This window comes from Bos taurus, chromosome 29, assembly GCF_002263795.3.
Source record: "Bos taurus isolate L1 Dominette 01449 registration number 42190680 breed Hereford chromosome 29, ARS-UCD2.0, whole genome shotgun sequence".
In the NCBI taxonomy this organism is placed as follows: Eukaryota; Metazoa; Chordata; class Mammalia; order Artiodactyla; family Bovidae; genus Bos; species Bos taurus.
This window is the reverse complement of record NC_037356.1, coordinates 9,089,227-9,113,667: the sequence shown is the minus strand read 5'-3', so window position 1 is coordinate 9,113,667 and position 24,441 is coordinate 9,089,227. Positions and strand designations below refer to the sequence as shown.

Genomic DNA, 24,441 nt, shown 5'->3' with positions numbered 1-24,441 from the left:
TTTCTCTACTATTTTTCTTTTCTGTCACATTGAGTATAAAGAAGGTGCAGTTGGGATACAGAGGAAGTTGTGGGACAGGACGTAGAAAAGATGTGAAAGGCTCCCTGTTGTCCAGATTCCAGCTTCACTCTTCAAGCCCTCTTCTGACCATGAGAGGTCCTCAGTATGCGGCCACAGATTACAGAACGGGGATGTTTCCTCGGTATTCCTGGCTGAGCACCAGCACCCAGGAAGGAGGTGTTGGAAGAGTAAGACCTAGGCAGGGGGTGACGTGATGTCTCTGCTAATCAGTCTTCCAGGATCCCAGGCGCCCCCCTGGCCTGTCCCTGAGGAGTGGCACGTTGGGCTGGCTCATGGTGGGCAGCGGAGACCCTCAGGCTGAGCTGGCAGCAGGAGGGTGGACAGTGGTAGGTCTCTGGGCATGGATTGTTCTTTCTGGTGTCACTCAATGAAAGTGGAGGCTGGACGCTGCCATGCCAGTAGATGTTAGCAATTTAGCAGGGTCTTCCATTGTGAGGGCCACAAGCTCGCCCCCCCCAGCCGCCCAACCCTCCCCATGGTGTGGGCTCTGCTGGACACAAGGGAGGTGAAAGCTATGACTCAACCTGGTATAAGAGACACACAGACTGACAGCCTTCTGTAGGAAAGCTTTTCCAGTTTGATGAACTACTTCAGAGTGTGAAGGGCAGAGGAGAGCATCCCTGAGTCAGGAACATGAAATCAAGTCTTCTCTCATGCTCCCCACGGTGCCCTTCCCCTCACAGCCTCTCTTCCTCCTTGGTTTGCTGACTGTCCCCACCCACATTTCTCTGGTTTTCCTTTTGGTAATAACCACAAGGGCATGCCCACACTCAGCAACCCACAGGGCAGTGACCATTTCTGACTTGTGAGTTGCTTCGAGCCAGACACTCAGCTCTCACGCCCTCTGAGTCTTGAAGGGTGTGTATTCGTCCAGCAGAGACTGAACTCCCTGGTGGGTGGGTCGCCATGAAGCCTTCTCTTATGCCCTCATAGGAAGGATCCTCTCCCTTCTCTGAGCACACGACCTTTATCTGCAGTTCTTTCAGGGACTTGACTACTTTCTCCCTGGAGGCAAAATGCCTTGTGCCCATATCTCATCTCCTCTACTAGACCCCAGACCTTGCCAAGGCAGATTCTAGATTTCCACAAGGTCTAGCCAAAAGTTAGCAATTGGTGGATGAAGAAATTCTTGGGAAGGAAGCCTGAGGAGGGTTACAGAAAAGTGAACCCAAGGCCTCCTTCAGGGACAAAGCTCTTACTCATCTTATGCCTGGGCCTCTCCCCTCACACCAGAAAGTTCAAAGGAAAAACACAATGACAAGGATGGCCATTTTTGAACCCATTTATATTGTCAGTGTTACCCTGGGCTTCACCCAGCCCTATCCCAGCCTTTGAGGTTGCATCAGATGGTCTGGACATTCATGGCTTCCTCGGGCCAAGTGTAGCTGTCCAGCGTAAAGGAGTCATATTCTGGAGTATAGACCAGAGACCTTACAAAAGCCTCCTTGTCCTCGGGCTCTGGGTAGTAGGAGGCCAGGTTGTGTTTGTACGCGAAGTCGAGGACCTAGGGAAAGATATGTGTGACTGAGGAACTGGCTGTAAGGAGGAGCCTGCCTGAAGACCCTCGTTTGGGAGCTTGTGGAAGGGGGGGATACACCCGCGGCAGGCATGTGGCCCCTGAAGCCACTGGAGAGGAAGGAGCTAGAGCTTTCTGCCTCGTAAGGGAGCTCTGACACAGTGGAATAAACACGGTCAGGGTCAAGAGGCTTCAGGCTAAAGTCTGCTTCTGCTTCCGATTGCCTGTGGGTCCTTGGTAGTGATGCCATCCTGGCTGAGCCTCAGTTTCCGCATCTGTGAAGTGGGGGTAATGACAGCTTCCTCTGGCATGGCGTGAGGATAAAGTTAGGTAGCAGGCAAAAGTGTTCAGTACCTGATACTTTGTCTCTCCTAAACATGGCCTGAATTCAAAGAACAGCTTGGACAATGTTCTTTGGGTATTAGCTTTGGCTTCACAAGAGGATGAAGCTAAATATCCCTGAAAGGAAGGAACTGGACAGGGTGGAGCTGGACTATCAGCTGGACAGTTGGGCTTGAGGACAACAAGCCCCACAGTCTGATTCTGGAACACACGGGACAACTCTTGGGGGAGCGCATGCTGTCTGTCGTGCAATGCATTTTCTGAAATTACTCTTAAAACTTATAGAAAATGTAAAATATATATTAATAGAAATTATAGAAATAACAGTATAATAAACCCTCGTGTATTTGTCATCCAGATGCAACAATTATCAGTGTTAGGTCGTTCTTTAGGGCTCTATGTTCTGGTTCTCTGAATACCCATCATCTCTGCATCGTCTGTTGGGTGACATTTATATTTAGACTATTCCATGAACTTGATCACCCCGTGGCCCAGCCATCCTGAGAGAGAGAGAAAGCATGAGCATCTACTCTGGCCAGAAAGGTGCCAAGTGTGGAGCTTTTTCAAGCTCTTCTCTTTTAATGTCCTCCAAAGCTCTGGGAGTTGTTGTTTTGTTGTTCAGTCATGTCCAACTCTCTGCGACTCCGTGGACTGTAGCCTGCCAGGCTCCTCTGTCCATGGGAATCTCCAGACAAGAATACTGGAGTGGTTTGCCATCTCCTTCTCCAGAGAATTTTCCCAACCCAGGGATCTAACCCACATCTTTACCACTGAGCCACCAGGGAAGACCCAAAACTTTGGGACAGAGGAATTCTTTGGAAAAGAAGGAAACTGAGGCCCAGGGAGGTGCAGTGATTGTCCTGAGGTGCCTCTGCTGCTGACTGGCAGGGCTGGGACTCCACAGCCCAAGCTCTTTCCATGATGCTATGCAAGTTGACCTTTCTGTATAAATGGGCACTTATGATTCATTTTTTAAAAATCCCACCCACGTTCTGGTCCACAAAACTATGGACTTTGATGACCTTTCTGTCTGGTTTCTGAGGGGAAGTGCAGGAGCTTCCCAGAACTGCCCTGAGTGGGTGTCGGGATGGGGCTCGAGCTACAGGCCAGAGTTTGTCAGCAGCCTCTGGGGAGCATGCAGTGCAGGCCAGGGAGCCAGGACGTGTCCAGCGCTGCCCTCCCCTCAGTCCCCCTAAAGTCAGACAGAGTTGACGGATGCCGCTACCCATGTTTAGGGGGTGAGGAGTCCCTTACTTTGATGGCGATTCTCAGAGACACGTCTCGGATGGTGCTGAGGGGCGGGTACAGTCTCCCCTGTGACAGATGGTGCTCAGAGACCTCTTGGGCAATTTGCTGGGGAGAGACAAGGGAGAGGAATAAGCTGATTTTCTGCCTTTCCAGAACAAGCCCGACCCAGTACACTGGAGACTCACCTTGCCCCTTACAGGTGGCCAGTCACTGCAGTTTCCACCGTTGTCTCGCCACCTCGTGGCCCTGGGGTGCTTAAAGCTTAGGCTTACAACAAGGACACACCCTTTATGTCCTTTGAGACTAGCTGAGGCTTTAAACAACACGAGGCTCTCTGAATTCTGAAGGAAAACCACTAGGGCCAAGATGAACAAACTAGTGACTCGCAGAGCAGCTGGTAAACAACCCGCCTGCCAGTGCAGGGGACGCAGAGACGTGGATTTGATCCCTGGGTCAGGAAGATCCCCTGCAGAAGGAAATTCCAACCCATTCCGGCATTCTTGCCTGGAGCATCCCATGGACAGAGGAGCCTGGCGGGTTACAGCCCCTGGGGTCGCAAAGAGTCGGACATGACTGGGCCAACTAAGCACGCGTGCACAGAGCAGACTCTGGGACCCCCTGGCTGGCCTAGTCTGTTGCCTTGGGACGCCTGAGTCCCTCGCTTCCTGAGCTCTAGCCCCTTCCACACGCTTAGGAGCACCCTGGGCGTCCATCATGACTGTCTTGCGTCTCTGTATTCAGGGCTCCTTGATTCGCCGTCCCAGCCCTGGCCCTGGTGAAGACTAGCTGCTTCTCCAGCAAGTGACTCCACAACGGGCAGTACCAGCTCCCTGCATAAATGCTCCGAGCCTTCACCCTGGGATGCCCTCCCTGATCCAGGGCTGCTCTCTGAGGGGCAGCCCTCCTCCTCAAGCCTCTTCCTCCTGCCGGGGGCCTGGTGCTCATCCAGCCTTGCAGAACAGCCTCTTTGATGTGGCTCTGAATCCACCCCCACCCCGCCTTGTGTCAAGTTTAAATCCCCCGCCTTGTGTCAAGTTTAAATCTGGGGAAAAGCCACATAAGAAGTCTTGTGTCCCGGAACAGACCGAGAAAGGAGCTAGTCTTGCCTCAGAGTCTGGCAGATGGGAGGGATGTGGGCCACGTTCTCATGCTTGGCTTTCTCCTTTCTGTTCACTCAGCCCAGCCTTCACAGAGCCCTGCAACTCACCAGGCTCTGTGCTAGGTGCAGAAGGGCATGGTGGAGAAGCCAGTCTTTTCCTTCCTGGAGGCTGGCGTCAGTGGAAAATGAACGATTAGAGTGATGGCAAGGAGAGGGGACAGACAGGCACAGAGGAGGGCAGGGCCCAGTCCTCCAGGGCCCCCCTGGTGGTCCAGTGGTTGAGACCCCATGCTTCCAGTGCAGGGGGTTTTGCTGTTTAGTCGCTAAGTTATGTCTCACTCGTTTGAGACTCCATGGACTATAGTCTGCTAGGCTCCTTGTTCATGGACTTCTCCAGGCAAGAAGACTGCAGTGGGTTGCCATTTCCTCCTCCAGGGGATCTTCCCGACCCAGGAATTGAACCTGAGTCTCCTGCATTGGCAGGTGGATTCTTTACCACTGAGCCACCAGGGAAGCCCTCCAATGTGGAAGACGCAAGGGGATGCAAGTTCAATCCCTGGTCGGGGAACTAAGATCCTATATGCCTTGTGGTGAGGCAAAAACAAAAAACAAAAACAAAAACAGAAGATGAGGCAAGGCTGGTGACATGCGAGAAGGAGATGGAGCAGCTGAGGTAGAGGCAGGCAGCAGAGAGAGAAGGGTAAGACCCTGTTCAGAGAGAAAAGAGCCAGGCGTAGACTCACTCTTTATAAAAATAAAAAAAGGCATCCAGAAGAAAAGACAGAAGCTAAGACCTGAAGAGCCAAGTATGAATTCCTTGAAGAGAGGAGAAGGAATAGCACATGAGAATTCTTGGAGGGAAGAGAGAGCATGACTGTGAAAAGGATGGATAGGCTGATGGCAGGGGGAGGGAAGGAGGGCCTGAGATGAACCGCATGAAGGGGTATGGACTTTCCTGGGAGCACCAACGAGCCATATAAAAGTCTGAAGTTTAGGAGACAAGAGGGCCTGTTCCCAGCTTTGAAGGATCCTCTGTGGAGCTATCGAGGATGGACTGATCAGAGGGAAGCAGGATTCCCAGGGATAGATCTGCAGCTAGAAAGCTTCTGCAGTGATGAGTTGGATCGAGGTAGGTGTGGTTGCTTCTAAGACGCTGGGCATTGCCAATGCTCTGCTGTGGCTTCAAGGCACATTGCCTGGGGCCCTCCTGGTGCATTGCTCATAAGCCAGGTGACCCCTCTCGGTGCCTGTTTCCTTGTCTATAACACAGGGATGATCGCTGTATTTTACCAGGCTGTCAAGATGACATGAGATAGCACATGTAAATCTCCTAAAATACATATTACTTTTTATATAGAGAAATCAGATGCAACTGAAGTTATCTTAATTTAAAAGCACCCTTTTCAGAAAGTAACCTGCCAGGACTTTGAAGACCAGACTGTCAGCTCCAGGGAGGCAGGGGCCTTGTGCTCATAGCAAGTGACTGACAAGTAGATTCAGGAGGGGTTCCTGCTTAATTCATGGACACTATTTCGGAAACGATGGAGTGGAGCTGTCCCACAGCACGAGGTGGGGGTTGGGAAGATGTCTCTGGGGGTTGCACAGGAAGGCTCTGGCAACCGTGTTTCTGCACATCAGGGAACCTGCTTGCAGGCCAACTCCAAGCAGGAAGTGACTCTTCTTATCCAGTGGGAGTTTCAGACAGTTCTGCCCATGCCACCAAAACATCACCACCACCAATCAGAGCAACCAGAAGAAATACAAACACAAAATACTTAGACAAGAGGGACAGAACCACAGCACAAAACCAGAGCTAGTGTGCACGAGGCTTGTGTGAGGCTGACGGGCCTCCAAGAGACACAGGAAGAAGAAACTTGGTGCGTGACGCAGGTAGTTTCTTGTGGGGCTCATAAGAGCAGGACTGGGTATGGCTGTGTGGAAGCTGTTCTGTGTCATGCTGGTTTGGGGCTCTCCCCAGTGCCGTGGTGAGAGGGGAATGCAGACACAGGCCAGAGATCACAGTTGAGCCTTTGGAGCTCACTGGGGATGAATGTATTTGATATTTGTTTATAGTTTTGAGAGTCCTTTGGACTGTAAGGAGATCAAACCAGTCAATCCTAAAGGAAATCAACCCTGAATATTCACTGCAAGGGCTGGTGCTGAAGCTAAAGCTCTAATACTTTGGTCACCTGATGTGTAGAGCTAACTTGTTGGAAAAGCCCCTGATGCTGGGAATGGTTGAAGACAGGAAGAGAATGGGGCAGCAGAGGATGAGATGGTTGGGTGGCATCACCAACTCAATGGACATGAGTTTGAGCAAACTCTGGGAGATAGTGGAGGACAGAGGAGCCTGATGTGCTGCAGGCCATGGGGTCGAAAAGAGTCCGACACAACTCAGTGACTGAACGATGACAACAACATAGTTGGGATTAGCTTAACTTTCCAACAGAAACATTTCTATTGCCGTGGTTCCTCAGAGTGAAGATAAATGTGAAGCGCCTGGTATTTAGTAAGCGACTGATAAATGTCAGCCACTGTAACTGTTATTAAAAACCATTATTTTGAATGTGGGCTGTCATTCTCGATGAATTCTTTCATTGTTTTCACCGTGCCCAGTAAAGAGCCCTTCTGGGAGCTTTTCTAGTAAGGTACCTGGAGCAGGTGTACATCCATGTCTGTGCTCAAGATAGGGGTACTCGGAGCAGGCCAACCCAGCCTGCAACCTTCCTTATAGAAAGCTGACCCACTGCTACTGCTGCTAAGTCGCTTCAGTCATGTTTGACTCTGTGCGACCCCATAGATGGCAGCCCACCAGGCTCCGCCGTCCCTGGGATTCTCCAGGCAAGAACACTGGAGTGGGTTGCCATTTCCTTCTCCAAGGCATGAAAGTGAAAAGTGAAAGTGAAGTCGCTCAGTCATGCCCGACTCTTAGCGACCCCATGGACTGCAGCCTACCAGGCTTCTCCGTCCATGGGATTTTCCAGGCAAAAGTACTGGAGTGGGGTGCCAGTGCCTTCCCCGAGAAAGCTGCCCTAGTGGGGCTTATTTTGCTACCAGTTACCAGTAACGTGGCCAGCACCCACGGTCGGAAGAATCAATTGCTTGTCATGGTTCATGAGCCCACTGTTTGAGGTGGCTTTGGTGGCATTTCTGTTCTTGGCAGGCACACGAGTACTGCTGGGAGGCAGGGAGCCCCGCCAGGTATGTCCCCTCAGTGCCAGGGCCTCCTGCCAACACTCCCTCCCACTGACTCTTCCTTATCCCACTTCGCGCCCCTTAGAGCGTGTGTTTTCAGAGACGTTCAAGCCTCAAGGTGATCTTGAGAGAAGCTTGACATTGAAGGACTTGGGGGGCAGGAAGTAGCAGAAACAAGACAAGGAGTCTTCAGGGAGCAGCGTAGGCCCTCCCGGGAGCATGCAGGAGCAGGGAACAGGGATACCTCTGCTGTCAGGAGGAAGATCTCATCCGGGATGTGCCGGATCCCGCCGGCAATGACTCCCAGGGCCACGCCGGGGAACACGTAGGCGTTGTTGCCCTGCCCCGGAAAGAAGGTCCTGCCATCCTCCAGAGTCACGCTTGGAAAAGGACTTCCGCTGGCAAAGATCCCTCGGCCCTGGGGGCGGGAAGAAAACCAGAGACGGAGCTTGGAGACGGGTTGCGGGAGTGATGGTGGCCTAGTCTGGTCTCCCGAACGTTGACCCCTCTCCGTCTTCTCCTGAGTGCTCGGTGTTCTGCTGAGGACGCTGCGGGTGCTAAAAGAGGCCTGTTCATCTGACCGGAAACCGAGCTCCCACCAGGCTCCCCGGCAGCCACAGAACCACCAGAAAGGGAAGGCGTGCCTTTCTAACTTGTCACCTCCCCAGAGAGCCAAGCCAGGTGTGCAGAGTCTACCAGCACCTCGAGTTCTGGTCAAAGCTCTATGTGAGGGGACCCTGAGCACCAAGGTATAATGGTAAGAGCTGTGGCTTTGGAGCCAGACCTGGGTTTGGGGGCCAGCTTCATTTTTTTCCCCACCCTACTCATAGGGCGACTCATAGTCACTGTTACTGTGTCCTCTCAGCCTGGGGCAGGAAGCACTCCCCGCTGACCTCGGTGACCCGGTAGCACTTCTCAGCCGTGCACTCGGCCTTGCTGGTGGGGTTGCTCAGGGCAAAGATGATTGGGTGCTCGTGGAAGGAGGCCATGTCCCTCAGGATCTGCTCCGTGAAGGCTCCTGCGATGGCAGCAACACCTACGGGGAGAAGGGGGGTAGTGGGGATGCCTACGCTTTATAAACACCCCATTCCTCTCCTGGTGGTGCTGGCGGGCAACTAGATACAGCGCAGAAGGCTCAGGAGTCTTGGGGGATGTCATCGGCCATGGGGACAACAGAGGATGAGAGAAAAGAAAAACCTGCTTGAGCTGGCTGAGACCCCCTGTTAAGTCCTAAGGGACCACTGGTCTGTCCCAGGCCCCTGGCCAGTGAAGATACATCTGTGAAGGCATTCCTGGCCACTGCCCTTTAGAGTGGGCTGCTCCCCCCAGGAGAGGGGTGATGCTAGGGTCCCCTCCAAGGAGCTCATTTCATCTTGGTCAGAGAGACCAGCCTGCATTTTTCTGCTCTATGGAGTAATTCCGCATCATGAAGCCCAGCGTGGTGCCTCCGTTCTATGGTTCACATGCAGCAATAAGTCAATAACTCAATAAAAGCACTGAATTGGATGTGAGGGGAAAGAGCTGCATCTCCATGGGTTGCTGAAGCCCCCTTGTTGAGCCTCAGTCTCCGCCTGCAAGTCAAGAGAATTAGCTGGGCTGAGCAGTGGGCCGCCCCCTCCTCCTACCTATGATGGCCGTGGGCTTCACCAGCCTCACCACCTCCTCCAGGGAGTTCACTTCGGGGTGGTCCTGGGCAAACATCTCCTTCTCATGGTTCAGGTGGCTCCTCCCCTGCAGGGAAAGGAAGAACACGATGTAGCTGTGGTGGTGAGAACCATCGGGTAGGGTGGGGATGTTCCGGAGACTCTTAGAACCTTTCCCGCAGAGCCCTGTGCTTTCTGCTGAGCTGTCAGAAGTGTTGAGGCCCGTCCTCTAGATTGGAACGTAAGACGGAACCTAAGGATTTGAAATGTGCGTGTTGTGTGTGCGTGTGTGTGTGCGTGTGTGTGTGTGTGTGTTTCTTTAATCCAAACCACATGTGGAGAATCCAATAAAGCCTTTCTTTGAGCTGCTCAGGTCGTGGCTTCCTAGGCCAGGACAGAAAGGCTTGGAGGAAACGCCTGAGTCTAATTGAGGCTCTTGACTCCGAGACACACAGTACACAGGCCCAGGGAGGGATGGGGGCCCAAGTCGCCCAGCATCAGGGTGTATTTGACAAGAGCCATTAACCTCCCCACGGGGTCTCAAGGAGTCAGACACACGATGGAGTGACTGAACTGAAACTGAAATTAACCTTTCCAGTGCCTCCCTGGTGGCTCAGATGGTAAAGAATCTGCCTGCAGCGCAGGAGACCCCGGTTTTGATACTTGAGTCAGGAAGATCCCCTGGAGGAGGGCATGGCAACCCACTCCAGTATTCTTGCCTGGAAATCCCTTGGACAGAGGAGCCTGGCGGGCTAGAGACCATGGGGTCGCAAAGAGTGCGACATGACTGAACAACTAACACTTTCTCTTTCATTAACCTCCCTATAAATAAGAATAAGCTGGGATCCAGATCTGGCTTGCAATGGCTGGCTGCTCCCAGTGAGCTCGAGATTCTTTCCACTTCTTCCTTTACAAATTTTATTGGAGTCTAGTTTATTTGCAGTGCTGTGTTCATTTCAGATATACAGCGCAGTGATTCAGTTATACATATCATATATTCATTCTTTTTCAGATTCATTTCCCATACAGATTATTACAGAATATTGAGTGGAGTTCCCTGTGCTATACAGTAGGTCCTTGTTGGTTATCTATTTTATACCTAGCAGTGTCTGCATGTTAATCCCAAGCTCCTAATTTTTCCCTCCCTCCCATATTTCCCTCCCTCCCACATTTCCCCTTTGGTGACGGTAAATTTGTTTTCCAAATCTGTGAATCTGTTTTTGTTTTATAAATAAGTTCATTTTTTGTGTGTGTCATATTAAAAAATTAGATTCCACACAGGAGTGATACGTGATATTTGTCTTCCTCTGTCTGACTTACTTCACACTGTGTTAGATTCCTTCCATTTCTTCACATAGGAGGCCGTGGGTCACAGGCTGGTCAAGGATGACTCCCCTGGGTCAATCGGTCCCACGAGAACCGGAGTGAGAATGGCAGCTCTGACAGACCGTGCAGGAGGGGCGAGCTCAACTGAGCAAAGCGATGATGAAAGGTGGGCGAGAGCCAAGCGCGGCAGCCTGCGCCTGAGCCTGGACCACACTCTGGAAGGCTCTGGGGCAGGAGGCGGGGTCCAGGTCCCGGTCCCCTCCAGTGGGAGTCTGCCCTGAGAGGGTCTGTGGCTGCTTTGGGGGATTCCACTATTCTTGGCTGAGACCCTCTTGTTCCCATCTCTGTCTTTAAAAAAAAAATCTCTCATGGACACATCCTATGTTAGTGGAATTTGGGGAATTAAAACATGGAGCTCTGAGTGAAATCCTAAGGAAGGAGGTCATCCAGCTGGGCCCTCAGCACACTGAAGTCAGAAGCTGGACTGTCTCCCTTACTCATTCCTTCACCAATGCCTCAGATATCAATTATGTTCTTATCACATGCTGGACACAGATATCAAGACTTACAGCCTCACGGGGAGGGAGACCAGCAGAGGGGTGCCAGCCCCATAACGTGACAAGTGTAATATTAATACACGAAGGGCAGAGGGCAGTTTCCTCTAGAAAACTAATTGAGACCTAGATGCTCAAGAACACTGCTTGAAGGAAGTGACAGAAGACAGGGGAGACTGATGGGCTGAGTGGGCTTGTGGGAAAGGAGGTGGGCATTCGTTCCAGGCAGAGGAACAAAATTTGCAAAGATGGGGAAGAGAGGGAGCATTCACTTTGGGACAACTGTGGTTTAATATGGCTGGAGGTGACTGCAAGACAGGAAGCGGGGAGATGAGGCTGGGAGCAGGAGGCAGACACATTCACACGCACATTCAAAGCTTTTGGACAAGAGTGGTTAAGGCTCCTGGGGGATGAGTCATTTGCTGTGGAGATCAGGACACTGCTGTCCTTCTGCTCTCTATTCTGTCTGAGCAGTTTGCCCCCTGGAAGATCTCCTCCAGTCCCCTTCCAATAGTGGCAAGTCTCAGGAAACCTGCAGGTCTCCAGACTGACAGTACCTTGACAATGAGCCCCTTGGAGTCCACCATCCAGATCTTCCTTGTGGCCTCTGCTTTGGGTACACCTTCTTTCTCTAGGGCCATGACAAGGAGGTGGGCAATGCCCATGGCTGCCTGCGAGGTGGTGTTCAGACAAAAGGCCAGAGCTACTCAGGATTTATCAGACACTTTGCCAAGATCCTCCCTTCTTCCCCCACTCCTCGCAGGAGGCCTCGTTAAGTCCCTGCCTCGAGATACCCAAATGGTGGGGCCCAGGCAGGTACAATGATCACCATGCTTCTGGGCTGTTTCCTCTCCTCTGGAGCCCAGAAGGCGTCCCCTCCTTGTTTCTCCTCCCCGTATTCTTATTCTCCTTCTGGAGCGACTGTAGAGAGCCCTCGGTGGGACTCACCTCACCAGCACCTTGGAAAACAAACACGTGATTGGAGAGCTTGTTCTTGGTGATCCGCAGAGCAGCCAGGATCCCTGCCACGGCCACAGAGGCTGTGCCTGCAATAGACGGACTGAGATGACCATCTGGCCCCCGGGCCCCACCGCCAAGACCCTTGGCAGAGTTCTCCGTACCTAGAACCTGTGATGGAACAAGCAGCTTTCCCTCGGCCTCACAGAGTCAAGCCTGTAGGCATGCAAGTTGTCCAGCAACTCTCTTTTGCATAATACTCTGCATGCAGGGGTGTGTCACAGCACTCCAGTGCTCCAGAGGAGGTATTAACAAATAGTGTTGCAACGAAAGAGAGGCAGAGCTGCTGAGGGCGCAGATCCTTCAGAAATGAAGGTCTGGGTCATCTTACTAAGGGAACTGGCAAGCCAAGTTCTTGTCTGAGGATAAGAAAACATGGCATGGGAGACTGAGGAAGAAATAAATAAACATCAACCATGGCTGCATGACTGGTTATAGAAACGAGGGATGTAGTAGCCATGCAAATTTTCTTCCTTGACTATCATGTGATTTAATGGTTCATATTAACTAATTTATTCTCCCTTTTTCTTCCTCTTATAAGTTTTGTTGAAGGTTAATTCTACAGTTCAGCCTCTAGATAACAGAGTTTTCAAATGTGACCGAGTTGGAAGAGTAGTTAATCTTGCCCAGATTTGGGTAGTGTGACTATCTTCCAGATATAAATATGTCAATTGAAAAAAAAAGTGCACACTGTCAGAGTTGAGAGTTAATGCTTATTTGGGGGCAAAAATAAGGACCTTAGCCCTTTCAAATAGCTCTGGGAACTACTCGGAAGCGATGAGGGGGAGGTCAGTATACATGTGATTTTAGGGAAGAGGGTATTGCAGTCAAGTACACATTTTGGCAGGAAGGCTGCTGCTAGTCACAAGGTTATTCCTGGTCATGAGAAGCAGATGTCTCCACTAATGATTTTATGCTTTTCTAGATATGAGAAGATGCAAGAAACTGGGTTCATAAAATCTCCTGAAAATACCTAACTATCTGAAGGCCTGTTCTGCCTGTTTTTCCCAGGGCACAGAGGACTCCATCCCTTATCGCTGCCCTGAACCCCTTTCAGGGTGTGTGGAAGGTTGGCGACTGCAGGGGCCAGCGACTTCATTCTTGTTGAAACAGACATTCTTTACCTGGGAAACAAAAGAACTGTAGAGACTTTGCCTCTCCCCATTTCAGGGAGAGGGTAAGAATGTCTGCACTGGTTGGAAAGATAGTTGCATTTTATTAGGCATTTTGTTAGAATTGTTTCTATTGTCTTCTGGAAGTATCAATGTGTAGAATAGGTGTGCAAGGATGCTGAACAGCCAAAAGTGTGGGCTCTGCCAGTTACTGGATAATTGTCGCTCCTTGGTCTGCAAACCACTTTCCAGCCTTACCAGCTGGCTTTATGGTGGGCTCTGCCAATAGGCGGTGCCAGGGGGTGACTGAAAGGCTAAATGAGGAGGGAAAGAACACTTTTTTCAGCATCATCCCCACCTTGGAAGATTGCTTGGTAAAATGTAAGACATTCAGTTAAATTTGATTTTTAGATAAACAAGAAATATTTTTTTTAGCATGTGTTCCATGTTTATTATAAATATTCTAAAAACTTATTTGTCTGAAACTCAAATTTAGCTGACCATCTGCATTTTTGTTTTTGCTAGATCTGGCAACTCCATTGCCTTGGTTTTGTTTTTACTCTTACAGCAGCAGTTTGTTCCAGAAGCAGCAGTTAAATCCAGTTTGCACTTTATCCATCACTTCTAGAACTCATAGCGCTCCCCACCGCATCTTCCCTATGTTACCCCAGCCTATGGGGGTGGTAGCAGATCCTTAGTATTTCTTCTTGGTTTTTCAGTTCTTTAATGTATAATCCACAAGTCTTTATGTCATGTTTTCTCTGTTAAAACCACTGATGTAGATGCTGATAGAGTCACAATAAAGTAACTGCAGCTGGCAATGCTAAGCGTCCAGGATGATCAAAGAAAAGGAAACTCAAGTGGGATTGTTTATGGCTGGTTAAAATTATACAAATCAAAAAGAAATCGATATTATCTCTGGCTGATGAGGGAGGAGGGAAGAGAGTAAAGTCCCAGCCCACATTCCATGCTAAAGAGCTACAATCCTTTTTGGAAAACTATTTCCCAATATAAACCAAGGCATAAAATGTTTTTGCCCTTTGACCTCATGCTTCTACTTCTGGGAATCTATGTATGAAAACATCCAAAAGGTATGTTGTAGGGTATTTATGACCCTGTCACTTATAACACAGAATGACTGGAAATAATAAACACCCAACAAGAGTGACGTTTAAGTAAAGTAGCTAATGTAGACACTTAGTAGGATATTGCAGCCGTTAAAAATGCTCCTTATGATAGCAACACAGAAAATGCTATCAAGTTAGTAACTGACAGCACGTATTGTTCAGAGTTCTTTATAAGTCTTAATGTAAAGACATTTAATTGTCTCATAATCATCCCCATTTTACAGATTGGGAAAGTGAGATATGGAGCAGTTTGCTGAGTTGGCCAAGATCACATAACAGAGTGAACTCGGGGAATCAGGCTCTTGGGCTGGTGCTTTTAACCCCTAAACTATATTTCACTGAATTAGTTGGAAGGATGTGCATGTGTGCTCACTCGTGTCCAGCTCTGTATGATCTATGTAGCCCGCCAGGCTCCTTTGTCCATGGGATTGTCCAGGCAAGAATACTGGAGTGTGTTGCCATTTCCTACTCCAGGGACTCTAAATAAACACATTCACTCGCTGTGGAGATGCCGGGATTGAATCCAGGGCCTCATACATGCAAAGCATGTAATTAGTTGGAAGGAAGAGAACATTAAAGTGGTCTACATAACCACGATTCTAACTGTATCAAAATATACACACAGAATCTGGATGGTGCTGTAAAATACTAATGGTTGCAGGGTGGGAATAGGAGTGTATCTTTCATTTTTGTGTCCAGTTTTCCACTGGACAGAGCAAGTTTTCAGCTCATCTAATTCTATTTCAGGACAGCCTTCTGCCTCCTGAAGAAAGGCAATGAAAGAATCCTAAAGAAAGGCAATGACAAAGAGTGTTCAAACTACTGCACAATTGCTCTCATCTCCCACACTAGCAAAGTAATGCTCAAAATTCTCCAAGCCAGGCTTCAACAGTACGTGAACCGTGAACTTCCAGATGTTCAAGCTGGATTTAGAAAAGGCAGAGGAACCAGAGATCAAATTGTGAACATCCCTTGGATCATCAAAAATGCAAGAGAGTTCCAGACTTCTACTTTATTGACTATGCTAAATTCTTTGACTGTGTGGGTCACAACAAACTGGAAAATTCTTAAAGAGATGGGTATACCAGACGACTTTACCTGCCTCCTGAGAAATCTGTATGCAGGTCAAGAGGCAACAATTAGAACCATACGTGGGACAACAGACTGGTTCCAAATCAGGAAAGGAGTTCGTCAAGGCTGTATACTGTCACCCTGCTTATTTTAACTTATATGCAGAGTACATCATGAGAAACGCTGGGCTGGAAGAAGCACAAGCTGGAATCAAGATTGCTGGGAGAAATATCAATAACCTCAGATATGCAGATGACACCACCCTTATGGCAGAAAGTGAAGAAGAACTAAAGAGCCTCTTGATGAAAGTGAAAGAGGAGAGTGAAAAAGTTGGCTTAAAGCTCAACATTCAGAAAACTAAGATCATGGCATCTGGTCCCATCGCTTCATGGGAAATAGATGGGGAAACAATGGAGACAGTGAGAGACTTTATTTTTGGGGGGCTCCAAAATCACTGCAGATGGTGACTGCAGCCATGAAATTAAAAGACACTTGCTCTTTGGAAGAAAAGCTATGACCAACCTAGACAGCATATTAAAAAGTGGAGACATTACTTTGCCAACAAAGGTCCATCTAGTCAAAACTATGGTTTTTCCGGTAGTCATGTATGGATGTGAGAGTTGGACTATAAAGAAAGCTGAACGCTGAAGAATTGATGGTTTTGAACTGTGGTGTTAGAGAAGACTCTTGAGAGTCCCTTGGACTGCAAGGAGATCCAACCAGTCCATCCTAAAGGAAATCAATCCTGAATATTCATTGGGAGGACTGATGCTGAAGCTGAAACTCCAATACTTTGGTCACCTGATGCGAAGAACTGACTCATTGGAAAAGACCCTGATGCTGGGAAAGATTGAAGACAGGAGAAGGGGACGACAGAGGATGAGGTAGTTGGATGACATCACCAACTGAATGTACATGAGTTTGAGTAGACTCCGGGAGTTGGTGATGGACAGGGAAGCCTGGCGTGCTGCAGTTCATGGAGTTGCAAAGAGCCAGACACCGCTGAGCAACTGAACTGAACTGAACTGAACTCTGCCTCCCGAAAGGAGATGCACAAAACATAGGACACCAGGTGGCGCCAGAGATATTTCATCAGAGGACCTCTCAAGGACCCTGCCTCTTGATGGAGCTTTTCCTCCTTGGATGTCAAGTATCTTTGTGGTTAAACCTGCAGGCTGAACAACAGCTTACCTGCAGAAATTCAGTGCTGGATGGAGAGCATGACATCCAACAATGGTACGGATGAGGAAACTGAGGCCAGAGAAGGACAGTGGCTTCCCCTGTCAGTCACCAAGTAAAGAGAAGTAAAGCAGGAAGTAAAGCAAAGTAAACCTGCTTCCTGGTCTATGCAGCTCAGACAGCCTTTCCTGACTCTGGAGTTGAAGGCAGCAGCAGTGGCCTCCCGGGCTTTCCCTGGGAGGTGGGGGGGGACCTGCGAAGCAGGTGCTAGTGGAGGTAGAGAGAAGTGAACTTAGGTCGTGGACATAATTGTTCAGCTGTGACTCTGAAAGTGGTGGAAAACACAAAAGCTCGGGAAATCTGATAGAAAACAGTAGAAAATGTCCAAAGGATACAATGGCAACCTCTCCTAATGGCTCTCACCGTGACCTTGGCTCTGTGCCGTGTATATGCTTGCCTGCATTTATTTGTTCATTTATTGTTTATGACAACTCTAGGAAATAGGTACTACGGAGCATTCTTTTTTCCCTTTCCCCCCTTCTCAGAAATGAAAAGAGAAGTTCAGGAAAATAAAGAGAGCCAGGAGAGAAGTGAATTCTCTGACCACTAGGCCTATCAAAGCCTCCGGCCTCTACACTTTGCCTTTCCTCCTGTTTCATGGATGAATGATCCCTGCTCTTGGCGAAAGCCCCCTCCACGTGTGGACTGGACCTTAGCATGTTTACCTACTCCAGGAGTTGGTTTTGTAATTCTCTTCCGTTTCCTCCTCTGGCATCCTCAACTGCTCCCTTTCTAGTGGACAACACTGCCATCAGCATGCAAATATGTCATCAAGTTGCCATCCTTAAAAAGCCTCCTCTTGACCCTATGTCATCGCCACCCCATTTTTTTTTGCTGTCGCTATTGTTTAGTCGCTGAGTCATGTCCGACTCTTTTGTGACCCCACGGACTATAGCGTGCCAGGCTCCTCCAACCGTGGGGTTTCTCAGGCAAGAATACTGGAGTGGGTTACCATTTCCTTTTCCAGGGGATCTTCCTGACTCAGAGAGTGAACCCATGTCTCCTGCATTGGTAGGTGGGTTCTTTACCACTGAGCCACCAGGGAAGCCCACCCTGTCTCTTACTTCCCTTTATAGCCAAGTTCCTTTATAGAGTGTAATATACTCATTGTTGGCTCCCTGGTGGCTCAGATGGTAAAGAATCTGCCTGCAATGCAGCAGACTTGTGTTCAATCCCTGGGTTGGGAAGATCCCCTGGAGAAGGAAATGGCAACCCACTCCAGTATTCTTGCCTGGGGAATTTCATGGACAGAGGAGCCTGGCGGGCTATAGTGGACGGAGTTGCCAAGAGTCACACACGACTGAGCAACCAACACTTTCATACTCATGGTCTGCATTTCCTTTCTTCTCGGTCTCCCTGAAACCCAGTCCCGTCCAGCGACTCTCCTGTCTTGATGCCACCAGTTCCTCCCCCTTGTCAAGCTCAGGGTCAGTCCTTAGCCCTCCTCCTCCCTGACTTTTCATAACCATTTGATACTGGTGTTCATTCTTTCCTACGGAAAACTCTGCACATGGCTTCTGGACCCTCATGGTCATTGGCTCCCTTGCTGGCTACTTCTCATTCTCCTTTCGGGGATCTTCCTCCGAGGACATCCTCTGAAGAGGCCAGTGACCCTAATCACAGTCAAGAACTCAAGAGGGAAAACAGCAGTTCTCAAATCCTGTATTAGAAAGTTTGGCAAATAAAGTCATCTCCATCATTGACTTTTATTTAAGTTTCATAAAGTTTCATTAAAGTTAATGAAGAGCAGGGTCTTGGGTTATGCATTAAGGATTTAAAAACAGAGAGGAAGGAAGCTGCTTAGCTTTCTGGAAGCAATCACCTAGAGAAGCCCGGGGGTCCAGGGTTATGTTAGAACATCGCTTGTGCCCACACACACCATGGCAGCTGAAAGCAGCGTTGTTTGTTCCTCGTTCATGATGAAAGAAAAACAAATTTTCCCTTTCAGAGGGAGCTTTCCATAATTGCACTTCCCGCAAAATGAGTACTGGAGGTTGTAGGAACAGGAAATAGCATAGAAGGACAAGCTGAAAATGTAGTTGCTATTGGGCTTTTAATAGTCACTTTTAAATTTTATTTATTTTTAATTTTTAATTAATTGTCACTTTTGACAAAGTTGAAGAAGTTTCTATCCTAAACCATGGGTTATCAGAGAAAAGGGGAAGAACTAGCTGTGTCTCAGGTGAGAGGAGGCTGTCGTCCTGGGCAATGAGAACAGGGAGTTAGGCTTTGCCAGGGTGTGGCCAAGGGGCCTGGAGGCTTGGCGCCGGGGCACTGGGCAGCCTCTTGAATAAGGTCGGGCCCACTTTCACAAGTGGGCTGGTCACCCTCTGGTGGCTTAGATGGTAAAGAATCTGCCTACAGTGTGAGAGAGCTGGCTTTGATCCCTGGGTTGGGAAGATCCCTTGGAGAAGGGAAAGGCTACCCACTCCAGTATTCTGACCTGGAGAATTCCATGGACAGAGGAGCCTGGTGGGCTACAGTCCATAGGGTTGCAAAGAGCCGGACATGACTGAGCGACTTTCAGTAGGGGGAGGGGCAGCAGACCCCTGGGAGTTGGAAATGGCAGCCCCCCCCCACCCACCACAGTGTCCTTACAGAGCAGACCAGCCGGACAGATGTCAGAGCTGGGCTGTTTGTTCCTTCTCCTCTGCCCCTTTCCCATCATCCCTGCACCGGGGTATTTTGCAATATCATGCCAAGTGGGTGACCGCTGGCCAATGTCACTCCTGGGCTCCTGGTGAAGGGTGGGGTCATCCTGGGGGCTGTGGAACAGGTTTGGCCCTGGGCAGGGTATCCTAGGCTGAGGTTTGAGTCTTAAGGACAAAGAGAAATTAGCCAAGAGCAGAAGAGAGTTCCACGCAGAGGGACCAGCACCTTAAGAATCGCAGAGTTGGCAGAAAACTCATGGAACTGAGGAATTCAGCGGGCTGCAGAAATAGGGTGGATGCGGAGAGTGGAGAGAGGTGAGGTGGAACCCGCCTCCCTTCTCAGCTCCCCCGTCCTGCGCTCACACTGGTCCCCTCCCCACTCCCATCAAAGCCGCTCTGTTTCAACCCTCCTTCCCTCCCAGCCTTATGTGTTGGGAGCCTACAGTGCACCAGGCGTTTCAGTACTTGGTACCAGAACCATCTCCAGTTACATGCCTGTTCCTGCCTCTACATCACTACAGCCCTTACGATAACCTGGGTGCCGTAAACGGAGGGAGTGGCGGTAACAGTGGATCGGCAGAGTGTCCATCAAGCCAGGACTGTGCTCACCTTAGCAAAGCATCCTGGTCTTTCTGGCAGTACTGGCTGAGTGCCTTTCATGGCTGTCAATATGATCATGTTCCTTTTACAGATAAGGAAAAGAAGACTGTGAGGAGTTAAGCCATTTGGCCAAAGTCCCAAAGCAGAACAGTTGGAGATTTCGACCTAGGCTTGTCTTGGAAATACAGCTCAGGGGTAGAGCATCTGACGGCAGACCCAGGCTTGTCTGAATCCAGCATCTGACGATTAAGCACCTGGGCTCACAGATGAAAACTTGAAAGCCTGAGGGCTGACGGTGGCCCGGCACACACTGCAGGCCCCCTGAGCGGCTGTCTGCTTTCAGGAACGAGGCAGGTCTTGAGGGCAGGGAAGGTCCAAGGAGGACTTGCAGGGCGGGGAACGTTCTGGAGCTGACAAGCCAGCCGGCTTTCCAGGGTCCATGCGGGCAGCCAGCCATGGGGCCCGGGGCCCACGCTCACCAGGCCAGCAGCCTCCTGGAGCTGGCTTCTTGGGAAGGACACAGCTGGTGAGTCCCCCGGGCGTGACCATTCCTATCGCTGTTCTCCTTCCAGGTCTCCCGCCTCTGCTAAGAGTAGGGATGCTTCTCTGTTCCCAGCTGAAACAACAAAAGTCACCTGAGCCTCTGCCTTTTCCAGAAATTCCTGACGAGGCTGCCAGCAAATGAGTCAGTGCCGGGACAGCCGTGCTCACTGAGAACCAGCCCGGGTGGAGGAGGCCTTCCACCAGCCCGCGTGCCCTGCTCGCTGAGGACCAGCCTGGCTGGAGGAGGCCTTCCACCAGCCTGCGTGCCCTGCTTGCTGAGAACCAGCCTGGCTGGAGGAGGCCTTCCACCAGCCCGCGTGCCCTGCTCGCTGAGGACCAGCCTGAGTGGAGGAGGCCTTCCACCAGCCCATGTGCCCTGCTCGCTGAGAACCAGCCTGGCTGGAGGAGGCCTTCCACCAGCCTGCGTGCCCTGCTCGCTGAGAACCAGCCTGGGTGGAGGAGGCCTTCTACCAGTCAAGTGGGAGCAGGCTGGAGCAGACACGCAGCCCTGGGGGGCCCTTGACCCTCCAGTGCGGGGGCTCCAGATGCCCCGCCGGGGGGTTGGCCACGTGGGCTTGGTGACTCCCAGGAGGGTGGAGCAGCAGACTGGCTGGGAGACGGCTTGAATCTTCCGCTCAGCACCAAGCACGGCCCTGCCCTCCTGGAGGGTGGACCCTGTGGCCTTTACTCACATCTTTTCTTATTCCACGGAGGACATGAGGCTGGGCTGCTGTTCCTTTTGTTGACTTAAAAAATATTCATGACTTAAAAGTTGGGAATTAGGTTTTATCTCGTGGGAATTTTTAGGACTTCATGCCTGAGAAGACAGCATCTCAACTAGCCCTGAGAGAACTGCTCTGAGGAGCTGGGAGTGAGGGGATAGAGGGGGAGAGGAGCCAGGTTACCTAGAAATTTGCAACAAAGGGCAGGTAATCTGAACGTCAAAAGTATTTTTGTGAATTCCAGAAAACCAAGTATCTCAGGTTAAGGAATGTAGCACTTTTCTGTGTATGGAAAGATGCAAGAGTCTGGGCTCTCTAAAGCCATTCCTGTCACACGTATATCAGCTGTGGGGCCAGGATCCTGCATTTTTCCACGTCCTGAGCTCCCTTGAGCTCACTGTAGGGGGTGGCTGCAGTCTGATGGCTGCTAGATCACAGGTATTCTTCTCCTTCCTGAGTGCCCTTGCTGCTGCTGCTAAGTCACTTGAGTCGAGTCCGACTCCATGCAACGCTATGGACAGCAGCCCACCAGGCTCCTCTGTCCACAGGATTCTCTAGGCAAGAACACTGGAGCGGGTTGCCGTTTCCTTCTGCCCGCTGAGTGCCCTTAGGGCTCACCAGTTCACACGGAGGACTGCTGCTGCATTCGCCGATGACTGCGACATCCTTGTTTACTGATACGGCAGGAAACATTCCACTTCTCGATTTCACTCCACTTCTCGATTTCACATGGGCAGCCTGGTCCCAGCCCCCGCCATTATGGGATTCCAGAAGATTCTGACCACGCATCCTGCTAGGGGCCTGTCCCCAGCGACCACATGGGGCGTGGCTGTAGTGTCGGTTTACCACTGGGATTCCTCCCACACTCCCTCCCCGTCCCAACCCTCTCCAATTCTGCGCTCGCAGGCACCCTTTCTATTTTTGAATTGATGCTTTTAAACTGTGGTGGTGGAGAAGACTTCTTGAGAGTCCCTTGGACAGCAAGATCCAACCACTCCATCCTAAAGGAGATCAGTCCTGAATATTCACTGAAAGGACTGATGCTGAAGCTGAAGCTCCAATACTTTGGCCACCTGATGCGAACAACTGACTCATTGGAAAAGACCCTGATACTGGGAAAGCTTGAAGGTGGGAGGAGAAGGGATGACGGAAGATGAGATGGTTGGATGGCATCACCGACTCAATGGACACAAGTTTGAGTAAACTCTGGGAGTTGGTGATAGACAGGGAGGCCTGGCATGCTGCCGTCCATGGGGTCGCAAAGAGTCAGACATGACTGAGCAACTGAACTGAACTGATATAGTTACAGGTTTCTTTTTACTTTTTATTTGCAAGGAAAGGGGAGCAGTTCTTCCATGTTGCCCCATTAGCCCCGGGACTCCTCACTAGTCTAACCGCCCGTTCAGCAGTGAGAGTGCACAGCACAGGCTTCCGGTCCTGGCCCGTCACTTACCAGCTGGTGACTGAGTGAGCCCGTCCCTTTCCCCAGGCCCCCGGTGGGGTGTGGGGACTGTGAGCCTCAAAAAGAGAGGACGGGGGAGGTGAGCAGAGCAGTGACACCTACACTGATGTGGGGTTTGGAACGTAATCCTCGGCAAAGAGGCTTTCCACCTCACCCATGCCGGGGCACAGGCAGCCTGACTGCTCGGAGAGACAGTACAGAATTCCAGGTGAGAAATAATTAGCTTCTATCTACCGGATGGGCTTTCCAGGTGGCGCTAGTGTTAAAGAACCCACCTGCCAATGCAGGAGATGTAAGAGATATGGGTTCCATACCTGGGTCGGGAAGATCCCCTGGAGGAGGCCACAGCAACCCACTCCAGTACATTTGCCTGGAGAATCCCATGGACAGAGGAGCCTGGCAGGCTGCAGTCCATGGCATCACAAAGAGTCAGACACAACTGAAGCGACTTAGCATGCATGCACGCACGCACCTACTGAATAGCACAGGGAGCTCTACTCAATGCTCTATGGTGACCTAGGGAAGGAAATCCAAAAAAGAGGGACTGTATTGGCTCAGATGGTAAAGAATCTGCCTGTAATGTAACAGACCAGGGTTGGATCCCAGGTCAGGAAGATCCCCTGGAGAAGGGAATGGCTACCCACCGCAGTATTCTTGCCTGGAAAATTCCATGGACAGATGAGCCTGGAGGGCTACAGTCCACGGGGTCACAAAGAGTCAGACACGACTGAGCGACTTGACACTTGCACTTTCATAGCTGATTTACGTTGTTGTACAGTAGAAACTAACACAACACTCTAAAGCAACTATACTCCAATAAAAAAAATTTTTTTTAAAGAAATAACTAGAGTCTAGAAATGGCAACCCACTCCAGTATTTGTGCCTGGAAAATTGCGTGGACAGAGGAGGCTGGCTGGCTGCAGTGCATGGGGTCACAAAGAGTTGGACACGGCTGAACGACTGAGCACACAGCACAGCCCCGGCTTTATGTCAGGCTGTGGGACCTGGAGCGACACGCTCACCAGTGACGTGGACAACAATGTCTGTTCGCCCTGTAGATGGAAGGCGGGTGAGCCAAGGAAGCTGTGCGGCTGTGTGGATGGAAAACCCTCTCGGAACCTAAAGCTCTGTGTGTATGTCTGCACACCTGGAGCCCGCTCTCCTAGCTGTGCTTGCCCACGGCGGCTTGTTTTCCACATCTACCCTCCGGCCTGGGAAGCCATGGGCTCAGGAGGATGATGGCTGTCCTGCTGCCGACTCACGGGTGAGGGGTGTGACCTGGGAGCTGGTCAGGGGCCGGCAGGCAGGTGCTTCCTCCAGGGCTGCAGGCACACCCTGCCCGCTGGGCCAGCAGCGAGGGGACCGCTGTTCCCGGACTGCGCTGCTCTGTCTGCACAGTGCCCCGCTTGTCCAGGTGAGGCCAGGCTGGCACTGCCAATGCCTGTCCCAGCCCAGAGACGGAGTGGTGACAGGCTGGGGGTGGGGTCACCATGCCCCAGCATTCCCTTTCTGGGCCCCTCTCTGGACACCTACTCTTCCGGCATTGCGTGTGTGTGTGTGTATATTTTGGGTGTTTTTTTGCTCCTTGGGTCTTTGTTGCTATGCACAGGCTTTTTCTGGTTGCAGAGAGCAGGGGCTACTTTTGAGCTGCAGTGCTCGGGCTTCTCTTATTGTGCAGCACGGCTCTAGGGAACAGGCAGTTGCCCCATGTGGGCTCTATAGTTTCGGCTTGCGGATTCCAGAGCACAGGCTCAATAGTTGTGGCCCACAGGCTTAGTTGGGCATATGGGATGCTCCTGGATCAGGGATCTAACTAGTGTCCCTTGTGTTGCGAGGCGGATTCTTAACCACTGGACCGCCAGTGAAGCACCCGTGACCACCACAGTTTCATCT

The 24,441-nt window shown here is 50.7% G+C and overlaps 1 protein-coding gene across 2 annotated transcripts in view; it reads right to left on the bottom strand.

The window, feature by feature from the left end:
- Positions 1–1,347: 1,347 nt before the first annotated feature.
- ME3 (malic enzyme 3) overlaps positions 1,348–24,441 on the bottom strand; it is a 220,849-nt gene continuing 197,755 nt past the window's right edge. For both annotated transcript variants that reach the window (NM_001075877.1, XM_024987172.2), the window contains 7 exon segments: positions 1,348–1,585; positions 3,194–3,292; positions 7,726–7,899; positions 8,375–8,517; positions 9,107–9,212; positions 11,562–11,675; positions 11,953–12,050. In NM_001075877.1, the coding sequence (NP_001069345.1) occupies positions 1,424–1,585; positions 3,194–3,292; positions 7,726–7,899; positions 8,375–8,517; positions 9,107–9,212; positions 11,562–11,675; positions 11,953–12,050 (896 nt within the window). In that variant the 3' untranslated portion in view covers positions 1,348–1,423.